The following is a 19734-nucleotide window of genomic DNA, read 5'->3' as shown; positions in this document are numbered from 1 at the left end:
ATTCCTCCCCCTCCTTTCCCTTTACTCCAACATGATATTTGGGTAATTAAAGTCCCCCAATATCACCACTAGTTCTTGCACATCCGATTGCCCTACAGGTTTGCTCCTCTACTTCTCTCTTTTGGAGGCCTATAGAATACCTCCAATCTCAACTCTAACCAGATGGATTCTGTCCTTGCCCCCTCAAGGACATCCTCTCAACACTACAATGCCTTCTCACCTTTTTTCCCACCCTATCTTTTCTGAACACCTTGCATCCATGAATATTAAGCAGCCAGTCCTCACCATTTTTAAGCCATGTTTCCATTATTGCCACTACATCATATTCCCACACAGCTAAATGTGCTTGTAGCTCAATCTTATTCACCACACTGCATTTACTTACATTCATTCCGAACCGGTCTTTGTATTCCTCGTAGTCCTTAGTCTGCTCCTATCCAATATGGTACTACTTCCTTCTCTAGTACTATCCAACACTCCCTCCTTTATGCTCCTTATTCCTCTTTTCTACTTCTATGCTGGTGCCCAACCCCGCTGCCAATTTAGTTTAAACCCTCCCCAACCACACTAGTGAATCTCCCAGTGAGCACCTTGGTCCCAGTCCTGTTGAGGTGCAACCCGTCCCTTTTGAATAGGTGCCTCCTGCCCCAGGACGGGTCTCAATGCCCCAAGAATCTGAAGCCCTCCCTGCTGCACCGCGTCTGAAGCCACACATTGATGCTCCCCATCTTCCTATTTCCACTCAGGCACGTGGCACTGGGAGTAATCCAGAGATTACTACCTTTGAGGTCCTACTTTTTAAACTTCCTCCCTAGCGTCTTACTGTAGGACCTCAATACCTGCCCTCTCAATGTCGTTGGTACTGACGTGCACAACTTCTGGCTCACTCCCTTCCCCCTGCAGAATATTCGGCACCCACTTAGTGATGTCTCCCTGGTGCCAGGATAAAGGACAACACACCATGTAGGACTCACTGACAGTTACAGAAACGCCCGTCTGTCCCCCGAACTATGGAATCTCCTACAACGACTACATTTCAAAACTTTGCTGTTCCCCCCCTGTGCAGTCTCTTGCCCATTGGGGCCACAGTCTGGACTGCACTCCTTCAAGGTGGCGTCACTCCCAGCAGTCTCCAATGCTGCGTACCGGTTTGAGTGCGACACACCCGGAAAACTCCTGCACTTCCAGCCTCTTCCTACTCTTCAGGATAGTAAATGGGTGGCCATCCAGGACACACTACCTGTGGGGTGGCCACCTCCTGGAACGTACGGTTCAGGAAACACTCAGCCTCTGATGCCCCGCAGTGACTCCAGCGGCCCCTCAAGCAGCTGGAAACACTTCCTACACCCATGGTCCCCCCAAAGACACATGACGTGTCCTGAAGTTCCCACATGGTGCAGGAACTACAAGCAACAGGTATCAGCTGCCCATTCATGATCTAAAAAAAGTCTATTCCCTCTTTCAGAAGCTAATTAGTATCTTGTTGAATTAATTAATGTCTCTAGACCTCAGCTTTCAGGTATTGCTGTCTCATGCTCCCTCTGACCGCTCCTTGTTTGTTTAAAGTACCAGAACAGCACCACTTCCCTCACTCCCCAAATTCCGTGGAAGCACTGCGTGGAAGCACTGCGTGGAAGCAGTACTCCGTGCATTAGCAAAGCCTCCTGTATTTATACTAGCACAAATTCCAGAGACAGCCCCCGCTGACAGTGACTACCAGGTAACCAGTTCTAGCTATTCACCTAATTAACTGTGCAACTGCCACTAGCAGGTAGCTTGTTTACCACCTGCCTAACTCTAACCTTAACTTGTGGATACTTTCAAAGAAAAGTTAAATGCAAAACTTAACTAAATATTAGAAAGAGATCGACCCTTAAAATTCCCTCACCTCACCACATTCAGAGTTTAGTACTCAATAGCAGTAGTGTGTCGAACTGGACGTGCTACAACCGTTCATGTTTTGCATGAGTAGAATTTACACAGAGCAATGTTAAGAGATGAATTCCTTTCTCAATCTCTTGTTAGCTAAGAAATCTGGCTTTCAATGTTGCACTTGACTCAGCCTTCTGTTAGTTAGGTTAGTTTATGCCCAGTAACTGATCAGGAACTAGACAGCATCAGATATTAAACCTTAGGCATAGTGAGATTCCACTAGATTTATTCCCCATCAGCAGCACTGGGATTTTCCAGCCAAGAGGTCAGGTCAGGAACACAAACATTTCTGCAGGTCCTGCTCAGATAACTTACTAGTCATCAGCACACTGGTACAGGAACAGTCATAGGAATATAGGAGTAGGCCATTCAGCCCCTCAAACATGTTCTGCCATTTATTCAATCAGATAATGACTGATCTGCAGCCCAACTCCATATCCCTCAATACCCTTGACCAGCAAAAATCAATCACTCCAATTTAAAACTAATTGAACATAAAAAATAGGAGTAGGGCATACAGCCCCTCAAGCCTGCGCTGCCATTCAATATCAATCGCTGATCATTCACCTCAGCGTCATATCCCTTGATTCCCCTAGAGTCCAAAAAAATCTATTGCTCAGCCCTGAATATACTCAGTGACTCGGCATTCACAGCCCTCTGGGGCAGAGAATTCCAAAGATTCACAACCCTCTGAGTGAAGAAATTCCTCATCTCAGTCTTAAATGGCTGACCCCTTATCCGGAGACTATGCCCCCTAGTTCTAGACACTCCAGCCTCGGGAAACCTCTCAGCATCTACCCTGTCAATCCCCATCAGAATCTTGTGTGTTTCAACAACATCACCCCTCATTCTTCTAAACTCGAGAGTATAGGCCCAATCTACACAATCTCTCATAGGACAGCCCTCTCATCCCAGGAATCAATCTAGTGAACCTTCGTTGCACCGCCTCCAAGGCAAGTATATCCTTCCTTAGATAAGGAGACCAGAATTGTGCCCAGTACTCCAGGTGTGGCCTCACCAGAGCCCTGTACAATTGGAGCAAGACTTCCTCACTCTTATACTCCAACCCCCTTGCAATAAAGGCCAACATGCCATTTGCCTTCCTTATTGCTTGCTGTACCTGCATGCTAGCTTTCTGTGTCTCTTGCACAAGGACACCCAAATCTTTGACCACCAACATTTGAAAGTTTCTCACCATTTAAATTTTTTTTTTTTTTTTTTTTTATTAAATTCTTCCTACCAAAAAGTGAATAACCTCACATTTTCCTACATTATGCTCCATCTGCCACCTTACTGTCCACTCACTTAGTCTATCTATATCCCTTTGCAGACTACTCTTCTCAGCTTACTGTCCCACCGAGCTTTGTATCAGCAACAAACTTGGATACATTACACTCGGTCCCTTCAACTAGGTCATTAATATAGACTGTAAATAGCAGAGGCCCCAACACTGATCCTTGCAGCACCACACTAGTTACAGCCTGCCAACCTGAAAAAGATCAGTTTATCCCTACTCTCGTCTGTCCATTAACCAATCTTCTATCCATGCTACTATATTACCCCCAACCCAATGAGCCCTAATTTTGTGCAATAACCTTTTTTTAATGTGGCACCTTATCAAATGCCTTTTGGAAATCCAAATGTACTAAATCCACTGGTTTCCCTTTATCTACCCTGCTAGTTACATCCTCAAAAAACTAATAAATTTATCAAACACAATTTCCCTTTCATAAAACCATGTTGACTCAGCCTAATCATGTTATGATCTAGCATCGACTGCTGAGAGAGAGAGAGAGAGAGAGAGAGAGAGAGAGAGAGAGAGAGAGTGAGTGTGTTCTCCACACTTCCACCATCTTTGCATATAGAAGAGTTTCCTAACCTCTCCTGAATGGCCTGGTTCTAAGATTATATCCCTTGTCCTAAACCCACCCGCCCCCACCACCAGCAGAAAAAAAGTTTCTCTATCTACCCTATAAAGGATATCACTGAATGGGAGCAAGACATTCTGGGAAGGGGAGCAACCAGAAGTCATGGTCCATGTTGGAACCAATGATCTAGGTAGAAAAAAAGTGTTCAGGTCCTTCAGGAAGAGTTTCAGGAGCTAGGAAAAAAGATTTAAAGAACCAAACAGTACCTCAAAAAAGGTAGTAATCTCAGGATTACTCCCAGTGCCATGTGCCAGTGAATACAGAAACAGGAAGTTAGTGCAGGTGAATACATGACTGGAGGAGTGGTGCAGGAGAGGGTTTCAGATTCTTGGGGCATTTTGACTGGTTCTGGGGGAAGGGGCGCCTGTACTAGATGGACAATTTGCACCTGAACAAAGGCGGGACCAATGTTCTCAATGAGACATTACCTAGTACTGTTGGGGAGGGTTTAAACACATTTGGCAGGGGGAGGGGAACCAGAAAATAGCAGAAAGGAGCAATGAGATCAGAGGACAATCTATAAACAGCAGTAAAATTAGAAATATCCCCAAAATTGCAGGGACCAGATTGAGGAAAATAGCAAGTGATGAATGAGGTATTACATTGTATGCAAGTCAATGTCCTTAGTGTAACTAATAATTCTAGAACCAGGGGTCACAGTCTCAGAATAAGGGGTCGGCCATTTAGGACTGAGATGAGGAGAAATTTCTTCACTCAGAGGGTGGTGAATCTTTGGAATTCTCTACCCCAGAGGGCTGTGGAGGCTCAGTCATTGAGTATATTCAAGACCGAGATCGATAGATTTTTGGGTATTAAGGGAATTAAGGGATATGGGGATAGTGCAGGAAAGTGGAGTTGAGGTAGATGATCAGCCATGATCTTATTGAATGGTGGAGCAGGCTCGAGGGGCCGAATGGCCGACTCCTGCTCCTATTTATATTCTTAATATAAGGTTGGTGAACTGCAGGCACAAATTGCTACATGGGATTACATGTTTGCATTAACAGAGACATGGCTCAAATAAGGCCAGGACTGGGTTAATATTCCTGGTTACCAAGTATTCAGGAATGACAGAAGGAGAGGCGGGGATGTGGCAGTATTGAAGGGTGATGTTATAGTTCTAAGTAGAAAGGATTTACCAGATGGTTCTAGGACTGAATCTAATGGCTTGAATTAAGGAACAGAGGAGGGAGCATTGCTGGGTGGGTTGTTTTTTTAAAAAAGCTCCAGTGAGAAGGAGATAGATGAGCAAATTTCAAAGGCATGCAACAAAAATGGGGTAGTACTATTAGGAGACTTTAATTATCCTGATATATTTGGGAAAACACTGCTAAAGGTAGGGAAGGAGGGGAATTTCTGATGTGTACAGGAGAATGTAATCAATGTATCACCAGTCCAAGGAAGAAAGCAGTGTTGGATCTGGGAAATATGTAGGGTAAGTGGAGTGTTACAGTAGGAGATCTAGCCAACAGTGACTACAACATAATTTGGTTTACAGCAATTACAGAAAGAGACCAGAAAATTTTAAAGGTAAAAATGCTCAACTGGGGAGAGCTAATTTCAGTGATTTATGAAGGGACCTAGCACAAGTAGATTGGAAAAGGTGACTGCAGGGTCACGCAGTAACAGAGCAATGGAGGGCATTCAGAGAAGAGATATAGTTCAGGTACAGACTAGGCATATTACTTTTAAGTGAAAAGTTAGAGCACCTGCTAAGAAAGCCCTATTCAGCCTGCGCCTCAACCAACCTGATGACTCCCAGTGATGCAGAGACAGAGTGCCCACAGCGTCTGGTCTACACTCAAGGCCTCCATAATCAGCACCTGTGAAGAGACGCTCAGTCACTCGACCAGGAAACACCAAGACTGGTTCGACGAGAACGACCAGGAGATCCAGGAGCTATTAAGCTGCAAGCACAAGGCATTCCTGATCTGGAAACAGCAACACAACTCGAGGGCAAGAAAGCAGCTCTACAGAAGCCTGAAGGCCGAGGTCCAACAAAAAACTCATGACCGAAAGAACAGATAGTGGGTGGAGAAAGCGCAGGAGATCCAGCAGCTAGCGACAACCACGACGTGCGTGGATTCTTTAGCGCAGTCAAGACCATCTACGACCAAAGCACCCAAGGCCCTTCCCCACTGCGGGCCAAGAATGGAGAGGTACTCATCAAGGACAGGGAAGCAGCCAGTGCCCGCTGGAAGGAGCACTTCGAAGATCTCCTTAACCATGACTGTCTTCGACAAGAGTGTCCTCAACTCCATCCCACAGCATGCTATCCGCCACCATCTCAGCACAACCCCAGCCTGGCATGAGGTTGAAAAGGCCACCCGACAACTGAAGAACAACAAGGCCTCAGGAGCAGATGGAATCCCCGCCGAGGCACTAAAGCGTAGCGGAGAAGCACTACCGGCGTAAATTCATTTCTTTTATCTGGAAGGAGGAGAGCATGCCAGGGGATCTCAGAGACGCTGTAATTGTGACCATCTTCAAGAAAGGTGACAAGTCCGATTGTGGTAATTAGAGGAGTTTCCCTGCTGTCTGCCACAGGGAAAGTCATTGCAAGAATCCTCCTCAAATTGCCTTCTCCCAGTGGCCAAAGAGCTCCTCCCAGAGATGCAATGCAGATTTCGCCCACTAAGGGGCACAATGGAGATGATCTTCACCGCACATCAATTACAAGAGAAATGCAGGGAACAGCACCAACCGCTGTACATGGCCGCCTTTGATCTCACAAAGGCCTTCGACACGGTCAACTGTGAGGGATTATGGAGTGTCCTCCTCAAATTCAGCTGCCCTCAAAAGTTTGTCACTATCCTCCGCCTGCTTCACGACGACATGCAAGCAGTGATCCTGACCAACAGTTCCACCACAGACCCAATTCACGTACGAACCGGGGTCAAGCAAGGCTGTGTCATTGCACCAACGCTCTTCTCGATCTTCCTTGCTGCAATGCTCCATCTCACCCTCAGTAAGCTCCCCACTGGAGTGGAGCTAATTTACAGAACAAACGGGAAACTGTTCAACCTCCGTCGCCTCCAGTCCAGATCCAAGGTCATCCCATCCTTTGTCGTCGAATTACAGTATGCAGACAACACTTGTGTCTGCGCTCACTCAGAGGTCGAACTCCAAACCATCGTCAACACCTTCACCGAAGCGTACGAGAGCATGGGCCTTACTCTAAACATCCGTAAGACAAAGGTCCTCTACCAACCTACCCCCGCCACACAGTACTGCCCCCCGATTATAAAAATCCACGACAAGGACTCTGACAACATGGACCACTTTCCATACCTCGGGAGCCTACTGTCAACAAGGGCAGACGTCGACGACGAAGTCCAACACCGCCTTCAGTGTGCCAGTGCAGCCTTTGGTCACCTGAGGGAGTGTTTGAAGACCAGGACCTCAAACCTGGCACTAAGCTCATGGTCTACAGAGCAGCAGTGATACCCGCCCTGCTGTATGCCTCAGAGACATGGACCATGTACAGCAGGCACCTCAAAGCACTGGAGAGGTACCACCAACGCTGCCTCCGCAAGATCCTGCAAATCCATTGGCAGGATAGGTGCACCAACGTCAGTGTTCTTGCTCAGGCCAACATCCCCAGCATCGAAGCTTTGACCATGCTCGATCAGCTCCGATGGACGGGTCACATTGTCCGCATGCCCGATAAGAGACTCCCAAAAGAAGCGCTCTACTCAGAGCTCCGACACGGCAAGAGAGCCCCAGGTGGGCAGAGGAAACACTTCAAGGACACTCTCAAAGCCTCCTTGAAAAAGTGCAACATCCCCACCGACACCTGGGAATCCCTGGCCCAAGACCGCACAAAGTGGAGGAGAAGCATCCGGGAAGGTGCCGAACACCTCGAGTCTCTTTGCAAGCGGCAGCCAAGCGCAAGCAGCGCACGTCAACCCAAGCACCCCACCCACCCGCCCCTTCAACCACCATCTGCCCCACCTGTGACAGAGACTGTAGGTCCCGCATTGGACTAATCGGTCACCTGCGAACTCATTTTTAATGTGGAAGCAAGTCATCCTCGGTTCCGAGGGACTGCCTAAGAAGAGAGCATCCAAAGCTATTGCACCCTGCATGACAGGAAATAAGTGAAAATAAAACAGAAAAAAGGAGGCTTATGACACATCAGGAGCAAGAACTGGAAGATTATGGAAAGTACAGGAGGGAATTGAAAAAGTTAATACAGGCAGCAAAGAGGTTAGGAGAAAAAATTAGCAGGCAACATTAAACTAAACCCCAAAACATTTAACAAAGTGCAAGATTAGCTAGAGAAATAGTTGGACCCAAAGGGAAATCTTCATGCAGAGGACATGGCTAAAGTATTAAATGATTACTTTGCATCAGTCTTCACAAAGGAAGTAAATGTGAAGGTTACACTAAAACAGGAGAGGGAAGGTATGGACAGGATAATAAGAGTACATATTAAATGATTAGCATTACTGAATGTTGGTCTGGATGGAATGCATCCGAGGTTGTTGAAAGAAGAAAAGGTAGAAATAGCAGAGGCATTGGTCACAATCTTTCAATCCTCACTGGATCCAGGAGTAGTGCTGGAGGGTTACTAATGTTATACCACTATTCAACAAAGGGGAGAGCGATAAACCAGGAAACTACAAACCAGTCAGCCTAACAATCGGTGGTGGGTAAGTTATTGGAAACCATTATCAGGGACAAAATAAACTTGGAAAGGCATGGATTAATCAAGGAGAGCCAGCATGGATTTGTTAAAAGGCGAATCGTGTCCAGCTAACTTGATTGAATTATTTGATGAGGTAACAGAAGGTGGATCAAGGTAGTGCAGTATTGTGGAATTAAGGGGAAAGTGATTGTACGGATACAAAATTGGCTCCGTGACTGGAAGCAAAGGGTGGTTTTTGATGATGTTTTTCAGACTGGGAGGTGGTTTGCAGTGGGTGTTCCCCAGGGTCAGTTTTGGGTCCATTACTCGTCAATTTTTATAATAAATGACCTAGACTCGGGTGTAGGGAGCAGCGTTATAAAGCTTGCAGATGATACGAAACTTGGTAAAGTAGTAGCTAGTGATGAGGGCAGTTATAGACTGACGAAATGGGCAGAAGCACGGCAGATGGAGTTTATTGCAGAGAAGTGTGAAGTGATGCGCTTTGGGAGGACTAATCTGGAAAGACAGTTTACTATAAATGGCACGACTTTAAAAAGTGTAGATGAGCAGAGAGACCTTGGTGTCCATATACACAAATCATTAAAGGGGAGGGGGCAAGTTGATAGTGGTTAAAAAATATGGTTACTTGTGTTTATAAATAGAGGAATAAAACATAAAAGCAAAGAGATCATACTAGAACTTTATAGATCACGGGTTAGGCCTCAGCTGGAGTATTGTGGACACTCTGGGCACTACACTTCAGGAAAGAGGTAAAGGCCTTAGAAAGGGTACAGAGGAGGTTTACCAGGACGTTACTAGGAACAAGGGAGGTTTACCAGGACGTTACTAGGAACGAGGGAGGTTTACCAGGACGTTACTAGGAACGAGGGAGGTTTACCAGGACGTTACTAGGAACGAGGGCGGTTTACCAGGACGTTACTAGGAACGAGGGCGGTTTACCAGGACGTTACTAGGAACGAGGGCGGTTTACCAGGACGTTACTAGGAACGAGGGGGGTTTACCAGGACGTTACTAGGAACGAGGGCGGTTTACCAGGAACGAGGGGGGTTTACCAGGGCGTTACTAGGAACGAGGGGGGTTTACCAGGACGTTACTAGGAACGAGGGCGGTTTACCAGGAACGAGGGGGGTTTACCAGGGCGTTACTAGGAACGAGGGGGGTTTACCAGGACGTTACTAGGAACGAGGGGGGTTTACCAGGACGTTACTAGGAACGAGGGCGGTTTACCAGGAACGAGGGGGGTTTACCAGGGCGTTACTAGGAACGAGGGGGGTTTACCAGGACGTTACTAGGAACGAGGGAGGTTTACCAGGACGTTACTGTACTAGGAATGAGCGACTTCAGTTATGAGAGGTTGGAAAAGTTAGGTCTGTTCTCCTTGGAACAGAGAAGGTTAAGAGGTGACCTAATGGAGGTTTTCAAGATAGAGGAGATAGAAAAACATATTCCCTCTGACGGGTGGATCAATAACTGGAGGTTATAGATTCAAAATCATTGGAAAAAAAAACAAACATTCTCCCCTCTAGGTCTTTTTGCCACTCAGTTGTCGGGATCTGGAATGCTCGACCCGAAGACATGGTGGAAGATGATTCCATCAATAATTTTTAAAAGGGAGTTGGACGGGTTCTCGAGGATGAGCAACTTACAGGGTTACGGACAAAAAGCAGGGATGTGGGACGAAGCACGACTGCTCTTCCAAAGAGCCAGCACAGGGCGACGGGCCGAATGGCCTCCTTCTGTGCTGCAAGTTTCTATGATTCTATGAATTTCTTTCAAAATCCTTAAAACCTCAAAACATTCCTTAACCTTCTATATTCCAGGGAATACTATCCTAGTTTATGTAATCACTCCTTAATTTAGCCCTTGGAGTCCTGGTAATAATCTGGTGAATCTGCACTGCACTCCCTCCAAGGCCAGTATGTCCTTTGCGGTGTGGTGCCCAGAACTGTACACAGTACTCCAGTTATGGTCAAAGCAGAGCTTTGTACAGCTGTAGCAAAACCTCCTTTATATTCTAGCCCTCCCGTTATAAAAGGCTAACATTCATTAATCTTTGATTATTTTTTTGTACCTGACCATTACATTTTAGTGATCTGTGTACATGGACCCCCAGCTCTCTGGACCGCCACTGTTCAAACTTTTCACCATGTCAAAAAAACTCATCCATCCATTTTTGGTCCAAAATGGACGACCTCACACTTGCCTTTATTGAAATCCATCTACTATAGTTGTACTCACTTAATCCATCAATGTTTTTGTAATTTTGTGCTCCCGTCTACACAACTCACTATACGACCAATCTTTGGGTCATCGGCAAACTTGGATATATGGTTGTCTATTGTGTTATCCAAGTTGTTAATGAATAGTGAATAGTTGACTCCCCAGCACAGATCCTTACAGAACACTGCTAGTCACACCCATTATTCCTATTTGTCTTCTACCGCCTAACCAATCTCCAAACCTGGTCAATAATTTGCCTTTAATTCCATGAGCTTTAATTTTAGCTAACAAAACAGAGGAAGAGCTGAATGTAACAGTTTTTCTTCCCTCCTTCAAGTACGTTAACTCACTACACAGGGCATTTCATGCAGTTGTACAGATGCAGCACATTGGGTAGCCTCAGCATTGCTGCACATGGCTCAAGACTGTTCTATTCAGCTGCTGGAAGCAGAGGGGCTCAAGTCAACTTGCCTCATTGGCAAGCTCAGTTCCAATGAAGGCAACCATTGGATCACACCCTGTCCACACACAAACAACCTTTACCTGCCTCTTTCTTCAATCCTTTTCTTCCTCTTGCCGGTTTTCTCAGTCTGCGCTCTGCGGGCGAGGCCCAGCTCATGGTACGGAGTTGGGGTGAAGGGGTTTACGTTCACCGACGGAACTCGGAGGTGCTCAGCTCCGGTAGAAAAGCCCACTGGTCGGCGAATCCTCGAGACAGGACCCTTGGTGGCAGTCGAGAGCTGGCCAGCCTTGGAGAAGAGGCTCTAGAAATAAAACAGACAGTAACTCCTCTAGATTCAAGGGAGAGCAGCAACGGTAAGAGGTTCATGTCCGCAAGGATGATGTACAATAGGAGTCCCTAGAATGCGACGTTAAACACCCAGGGCACCGGGGAAGAAAGTTAACTGAAGAAAAGGACCAGAATGGTGACACCCGTGAAGTAACAACTCGCACTTACCCAGCACGGTGCAAACTCGACAACAAATAGTACCGACATCTGCAAAAAACACTCAGACCAACCAAAGTTGAAACCCAGAAATGCAGCAACTGTAGAAGCTCATTCCCCAAAAGCCCTTACAGACCCCATTGCACACCAACACTAATCGGGGCACAGATCTTTCCTCTACTTCATCATTACCAGTAACAAAATCCCCTGCCCTGTGCTTCAAACACCAGGAGAAAAAAAGGGAATAGATCATTTGAAGTCTGCTTTATTTTCAAGAATTAAAATCCAGCACTTGAGTTGCAAATAGGTGTCTGTTTAGTCAAAAGGCACCTTTAAAAAAGTGACCCACATATCTACCTGAAATGTTGACGTTCTCTACAGATGTTGCCTGACCTGCTGAGTATTTCAGCATTTTCTGTTTTTATTTCAGACCCACATATCTAAATGGACAGTATCCTAGGCCCAACCATCTTCCTGGGACTAGGGACAGGGTCACTGGCAAGGCTTGGAAGCTAAGCAGAGCCAGGCCTGGTTAGTACCTGGAGGGGTGACCATCAGGGAAGACCAGGTGCAGAAGGTCACGGAAGGAGCCCCGAGAAGGGGCGGTTGGTGAGAAGGTCACGGAAGGAGGAGCGGCTGGTGAGCAGGCCCGGGCGGTGGGCTGAAGATTGTCGGACGGGAGGAATGGTGGAAATGGAATGGCGGCGTGCACCGACGCAGTGGCTTTGCTTCTCCCAGTCATGGGAGCTTGCAAGATCACATTTCGTTGTTCATGTACTTGTGCAATGACAATAAAGTTGAACTATTATTAATTATCTTCAGCTGCTTCATCAATGACCTCCCTGTAATGATATCAGCAAATAGTGATGATATTTGTCTGTTTGATTACTTATGCCTTACAGCATATTTGTCTGTGTTTGATTGCTTGTGCCTGAGCAGCAGAGGTCATGTGACACAGACAAAGAGGCTGGGAGTTTCAGTTTCATTTTAGCTGCAGCCAGAAGCATGGTCTCCTGAAAAGCTGTGAATTCTTGAACAAACCTTAGATTAAAAGTTATTCTCTTAATAAATGTCTCATCATTGAACCCACAAGGAAATCAATACACTCCCCTCCAAGTGGGGATGTTTGCTGATGATTGCACAGTGTTCAGTTCCATTTGCAACTCCTCAGATAATGAAGCAGCCCATGTCCGCATGCAAGACCTGGACAATATTCAGGCTTGGGCTGATTAATTGGCAGGTAACATTCATGCCACACAAGTGCCGGGTAATGACCATCTCCAACAAGCGAGAGTCTAACCACCTCCCTTTGACATTCAACGGCATTACCATCACTAAGTCCCCCATCAACATCCTGGGGGTCACCATTAACCAGAAACTTAACTGGACCAGCCACATAAATACTGTGGCAACAAGAGCAGGTCAGAGGCTGGGTATTCTGTGGAGAGTGTCTCACCTCCTGACTCCCCAAAGACTTTCCACCATCTACAAGGCACAAGTAAGGAGTGTGATGGAATATTCTCCACTTGCCTGATGAGTGCAGCTCCAACAACACTCAAGAAGCTCGACACCATCCAGGACAAAGCAGCTCACTTGATTGGCACCCCATCCACCACCTTAAACATTCACTCCCTCCACCACCGGTGTACTGTGGCTGCAGTGTGGACCATCTACAAGATGCACTGCAGCAACTTGCCAAGGCTTCTTCGGCAGCACCTCCCAAACCCGCGAGCTCTACCACCTAGAAGGACAAGGGCAGCAGGCGCGTGGGAACACCACCACCTGCAAGTTCCAAACCATCCGGACTTGGAAGTATATCACCGATCCTTCATCGTCACTGGGTCAATATCCTGGAACTCCATCCCTAACAGCACTGTGGGAGTACCTTCAGCACACAGACTGCAGCTCACCACCAGCTTTGAGGGCAATAAATGTTGGCCTTGCCAGTGATGCCCACATCCCAGGAATGAATTTTAAAAAGTCTCACAGCAGATCCCACAAACAGCAATGAGAAAATGGCCAGATAATCGATTTAGCGATGCTGGTTGAGGGATAAATATTGGCATGGGGAGACTGCCCTGTTCTTCAAATAGTGGTCATGGGATCCATTACATCCACCGGGGGGGGGGGGGGGGGGTTGGGGGGTGAAGGAAAATTTGACCAGTTACAGACTGGACTCTCAATATGTGAGCCAGCTATTTCCAGAGGTTCCCAGGTCTCCCACTGCAACTTGGAGATTGACAGAGGCTGGAGAAACTGTACAAGTGCCGAGGTTTCCATCCCACTTCCGGTGTTACGACGACAGATTGGGAACCCCGCGGGAATTCTAACCCAATATTTCCTACTAACGGACCTCCCGTGGCACTGCCCGCAGAATGCCAGGACGATGAACATTTCCCTCAGTGCTGCAGCAGATGGAGGGATGGGTAATTAGTTCATGATGCTCCATCTAGTGGTAGAAGTGAGTCGCTGCAGGTCACAGAATATTGATGCTCTATTTTGAGGGGAGGAAAATAATTTGTATAACCCCTTTCACAACCTCAGGAAGTCCCAAAGCACTTCAGCCAATGACATACTTTTGACGTGTAGTCACTGTTGTAATGTAGGAAACACGGCAGCCAATTTTATGCACAGTAAGCTCCCACAAACAGCAAAGTGATAAATGACCAGATCATGTGTTTTAGTGAAATAAAAACAGAAAATGCTGGAAACACTCAGCAGGTCAGGCAGCATCAGTGACGAGAGTGTTAACCTTTTAGGTCAAGGCCCCTTCGTCAGAACTGGAAAAAGTTCGAGATGTAACAGATTTTAAGTAAGTGCAGGGAAAGGGGGAAGAGGAGGAAAGAACAAAGGGTGAAAGGCAGGAGAGATTAAAAGACAAAAGGGCGATAGTACAAGGCAAAAGGACAGAGTAATGGGACAAGAAACAAAAGATGAGTCTAGATGAGGTGTAAATGGCAATGGCAGAATCATCAACAGCTGCCATGAGAGGAAAAGGAAATTTAAAAAAAAATGGGGGCAGAGGTTATGATCTGAAATTGTTGAACTCCGTGTGGAGTCCGGAAGGCTGTAAAGTGCCTAATCGAAAGGAGAGGTGCTGTTCCTCGAGCTTACGTTAAGCTTCATTGGGACGGTGGAGGAGGGCGAAGACCGAGGTCAGAGTGGGAGTGAAGCAGAGAATTAAAGTGACAGGCGACCAGAAGCTCAGGGTCACGCTTGTGGACTGAACGGAGGTGTTCTGCAAAGTGGTCGCCCAATCTGCGTTTGGTCACCCCAATGTAGAGATCATCGCATCGTGAGCAGCGAATACCGTATACTAAATTGCAAGTAGTACAAGTAAATCGCTGTTTTACCTGGAAGGAGTGTTTGGGGCCCTGGGCAGTGGGAAGGGATGGAGGTATAAGGGCAGGTGTTGCACCTCCTGTGCTTGCATGGGAAGGTGCTGGGCGAAGGGGAAGGGGTGCTGGGGGTGATAGAAGAGTGGACTAGGGTGTTGCGGAGGGAGCGGTCCCTATGGAATGCTGAAAGGGGAGGCGAGGGGAAGATGCGTTTGATGGAGGGATGACAGAGGATGATCCGTTGAATGTGGAGGCTGGTGGGGTGAAAGGCGAGGACACGGGGAACCCTATCGTAGTTCTGGGAGGGAGGGGAAGGGGCGAGAGCAGAAGTGCGGGAAATAGAATGGACATGGTCAAGGGCCGTGTCAACCACGGTAGAGGGGAATTCTCAGTTGAGGAAAAAAACATAGCGGGAGCACTAGCATGGAAGGTGGCATCGTCAGAGCAGATGCGGCGGAGACGGAGAACATGGGAGATTGGAATAGAGTCCTCACAGGGAGCAGGGTGGGAGGGAGGAAGTGTAGTCCAGGTAGCTGTGGGAGTCAGTGGGCTTGTAGTGAATATTGGTCGATAACCTATCCCCAGAGATGGAGAAGTCGAGGAAGGGAAGGGAAGAGTCAGAGATGGGCCATGTGAAGGAAGGGTGGAAATTGGAAGCAAAGTGAATGCAATTTTCTAGTTCAGGGCGAGAGCAGGAAACAGCACTGATAGTCATCAATGTACCGGAAAAAGAGGTGAAAGAGGGGGAGGGCACCTTAGTGGGACTGGAACAAAGAATGACCCACATATCCCACGAAAAGGCAGGCATAGCTAGGGCTATGCGGGTTCCCATAGCAACACCTTTAATTTGGAGGAAGTGAGTGGAGTCAGAGGAGAAGTTGTTCAATGTGGAGAACAAGTTCAGCCAGGCGGAGGAGGGTGGTGGTGGATCAGGACTGGTTGGGCCTCTGTCCAGGGAACAGATTTATTTCAGATTTCCAGCATCCGCAATATTTTGCTTATGTGTTTGTGATGTTGGTAATTATTGACCAGGTCACTGGGGAGAATTCCCCTGCTCTGCTTCGAAATAGTGCCCTGGGATCTTTAAGAGGACTTTAGTTTAACATCTCCATCCAAAAGACAGCACCTTTTTTTTTTTTTTTAAATATTCATTTTTATGGGATGTGGGCATCGCTGGCAAGGCCAGCATTTATTGCCCATCTCTAATTGCCCTCGAGAAGGTGGTGGTGAGACACTCGCCGCAGAATACCTAGTCTCTGACCTGCTCTTGTTGCCACAGTATTTATGTGGCTGGTCCAGTTAAGTTTCTGGTCAATGGTGACGGTAATGCCGTTGAATGTCAAAGGGCGGTGGTTAGACTCTCGGTTGTTGGAGATAGTCATTACCTGGCACTTGTGTGGCGCGAATGTTACCTGCCACTTATCAACCCAAGCCTGCACGTCGTCCAGATCTTGTTGCATGTGGGCATGGACTGCTTCATTATCTGACTCAGACAGTGCAGCAGTCACTCAGTACTACAGGGAACTCTTTGGTATCCGGCACCGACGTGTTGCCGGCTAATCAAAAATTCCGGATGACAGAGGGGGTTACCTACCGAGGCTATTTTTAAAAAAGAAAAAAAAAAAAATCAAGAAATGTGCAGTGTTCAGTAATTGGGTACTCACCTACAGAATGTTGTGTTAAATGGATGGTGGAAGATGCTGGAGTAAGTACAGTACGGCCAGTTGAGGGTAATGCAATGCAGTGACTACCAGCAGCGTGAGACACACAGTACCCTGTAAAATGGCAGATCAAAAAAGAGACTACCGGCAGCGCTGGAGAGGCAGACTCCTGTTACAGGGGGATTGAGGTGTTCCGACAGCGCCAAGAAGCCGAGTAGTGACAGTTTGGAGCACTACCCCCACTGATCCTTTACTATGAGATTGCCCTCTGGTGTCTTGCTCCACTCAACCTGATCTCCTGCAACTGTACATCCCCAAGAACACCATCCACACTTCAGACACTTGGCTTGTTCCCTACACCACTCTACTAGTTATACCCCTGCCTTCTGAAATTCTCTTCCCGCTCAACTCCATCTTGTTTCTTCCATGCCCAACCCCAACTTGCAAAACCTTCCTTAATTTTCTTCTCCGGCTGCTTTTCACTCTCTCTCCACCACTGCCAACCCTTCTGGTTGGGATCTACTTTGTCTAATGCCTCAAAGTACTTTGAGATGTTTGCTTGTAAGTGCTATAAAATGCTGGTTTGAATGGGTTAATTGGGAACAATACAAACAAAACTATTACTGGGCAAAAAGGTTAAGTGAGTGGGCAAAAATTTGGCAGATATAGTATAATGTGGGAAAATGCAAGGTTATCCACTTTAGTATGAAGAATAAAAAAGCAAAATTATTTTTTTAAATGGAGACTACAGAATGGTGCGGTACAGAGGGACCTGGGGGTCCTCGTACATGAAACAAAATGTTAGCATGCAGGTACAGCAAGTAATTGGGAAGGCAAATGGAATGTTGACACTTATGGCAAGGGGGATGGAGTATAAAAGTAGGGAAGTCTTGTTACAACTGTACAGTGCGCTGGAGAGACCACATCTGGAGTACAGTGTGCAGTTTTGATATTTAAAAAAAAGGAGGGATATACTTGCATTGGAGGCAGTTCAGAGAAGGTTCACTAGGTCGATTCTGGAGATGATGGGGTTGTCGTTGGGCCTATACTCATTGCAGTTTAGAAGAATGAGGTGATCTTATTGAAACATAAGATTCTGAGGGGGCTTGACAAGGTAGATGCAGAGAGGATGTTTCCCCTCGTGGGGGAATCTAGAACTCGGGGGCATAGTTTCAGAATGAGGGGTCGCTCATTTAAAACAGATGAGGAGGAATCTCTTCTCAGAGGGTCGTGAATCTTTGGAATTCTTTACCCAGAGAGCTGTGGAGGCGGAGTCATTGAATATATTTAAGGTGGAGATAGGCAGATATTTGAGCAACAGGGGAGTCAAGGGTTATGGGGAGCAGGCGGGAAAGTGGAGTTGAGGCTAAGATCAGATCAGCTGTGATCTTATTGAATGGCGGAGCAGGCTCGAGGAGCCAATAGCAGACTCCTGCTCCTATTTATGTTCTTATATCATTCACTGTCTCTTCCATCTTTAGGAGGTCCTTTCTCAGTCACCTCCTTAAGGCTGACTAGTCCAGGTTTCTCCAGTCTATCAGAATCTAGAGGATCGATTTCCTGGCTTCTCAATGCACTGCCCCCAACACTTGAAGATCTCCCTTATGACTGTGACTAGAGTCGGCCCTGGTCCTGGAGGGGTTACTCTGACCAAAGCTCAGTACAGTTTGATCACAACTTCCTCCAACCTTTATTGCTTTTACTGGAGTTCGGCATAGGGTCTGTGAGAGAGAGAGAGAGAGAGAGAGAGAGAGAGAGAGAGAGAGAGAGAGAGGGGGGGGGGGAAGAGAAAGAAAGAGAGAAATATGCAAGACCTTTCTTTCAATAGATCTAGTTACATAGTTTCTGAATCCAAGCTATGGCTTATAAATTAACAAAGTTCTTATGCAGATTCATGAGGCTCCCTAAACACACCCAGTACTTCCTACCCACCAGCCCAGGTACAGTCAACTAGAGCCAGGTCACAGGAAGCTTTGGGGCGACTGATAGCTGGTGTTCTTTAAGAAAATTGGCACAAATTGGTGTAAAAAAAGTTAACTTTAGTCCAGATTTACACCAGGTCAATTTAAAGTTTAGAGAAGAGGTCACCAGACAGGAGCCCAAACCCACCGGGTTAGACTGGCTTCAGAAATGCGACTGGGATTCAAGGTTTTGCATGAAGTAGAGGCAGTTATTAGGAAGACAATGAAGAGGAGTGGAGATTAAAGAGGCCGGGAGACCCACCTTGGGAGTGTAAGGGGTGTCACAGAGCCGCAGCTTCCTCCAGTTCATGCAATGGATGGGTGTCCCGGGACACTCGCTTCTCCCAGGCAGGCGAATCCGGGGGCTCCGGGGCGGCCTCCTCTCCCCGGAGGGAGCAGTCAACCCGGTGCCGACTGGGAAGCGGCTGAAGGGGGAGACACAGCCTCTCCTGGGCGTCGAGACAGCGGCGCCTTCTTCCTGGACTCGAAGGTGGTCACAGAACTTCAGCGGGACCTCCTCCTCCTCCTCCTCGCTGGAGAACTGGAGCTTCTGGGCGACAGCACTGAGGGTTAAACGGCTCATCTTCACACCACCCGCGGGTCAGCAGCTCTTGGGGCTCCCGCTCTCTTCCCAATGTTGACTGGTGATGTTCAGCAGGAAGAGGCTCAACGAGGGTTGCGTGGAGTGGGTTGTCTGGAGGTCTTTCCTTTTGCTACAAGAGATTAAAGATAGAGCCTCGCCAATATCCCTCAATTGAACACAAGACAACCCAACAAGCCTCTCCTCCTGCCCCTCTCAGGATCCGACTGACCACTTCCCTCCAACTCCCTTTCCCTCTCCGGAATGTTACTATTTCCACCCTCCTCACCTCCTTTATAACCAACCCTGATTGCGTCATAAAGGCGGGACGGTTGGAACCTGCAGGAAGGCTGATTATTGTCAATGACCAGCAAGTCCCAGGGGTAGGAAACACACACACACACGAGTATCCAATTATAGACGAGGCTGGGCCCAGACACTGCATTCAGTGCTAGCTCACCATCTCATCAAACAGGCAACCACCAACCACCTTGTGCCAAACAATCGGCCAATT

The 19734-nt window shown here is 47.2% G+C and overlaps 1 protein-coding gene across 3 annotated transcripts in view; it reads right to left on the bottom strand.

The window, feature by feature from the left end:
- The window catches only part of LOC147105970 (wee1-like protein kinase 2), a 38892-nt gene extending 19396 nt beyond the window's left edge, over nucleotides 1-19496 (bottom strand). For all 3 annotated transcript variants that reach the window (XM_086008582.1, XM_086008583.1, XM_086008584.1), the window contains exons 1-2: nucleotides 18903-19496; nucleotides 11278-11498 (exon numbers count right to left, since the gene is read on the bottom strand). In XM_086008582.1, coding sequence (XP_085864708.1) covers nucleotides 11278-11498; nucleotides 18903-19223 — 542 coding nt within the window. In that variant the 5' untranslated portion in view covers nucleotides 19224-19496. The remainder of the gene's footprint in view (nucleotides 1-11277; nucleotides 11499-18902) is intronic.
- Between the last annotated feature and the right edge of the window lie 238 nt (nucleotides 19497-19734).

This window comes from Somniosus microcephalus, chromosome 16, assembly GCF_052327205.1.
Source record: "Somniosus microcephalus isolate GS21.2 chromosome 16, FLI_Smic_1.0, whole genome shotgun sequence".
NCBI classification, from domain to species: Eukaryota; Metazoa; Chordata; class Chondrichthyes; order Squaliformes; family Somniosidae; genus Somniosus; species Somniosus microcephalus.
This window is presented reverse-complemented; position numbering and strand designations above follow the sequence as displayed.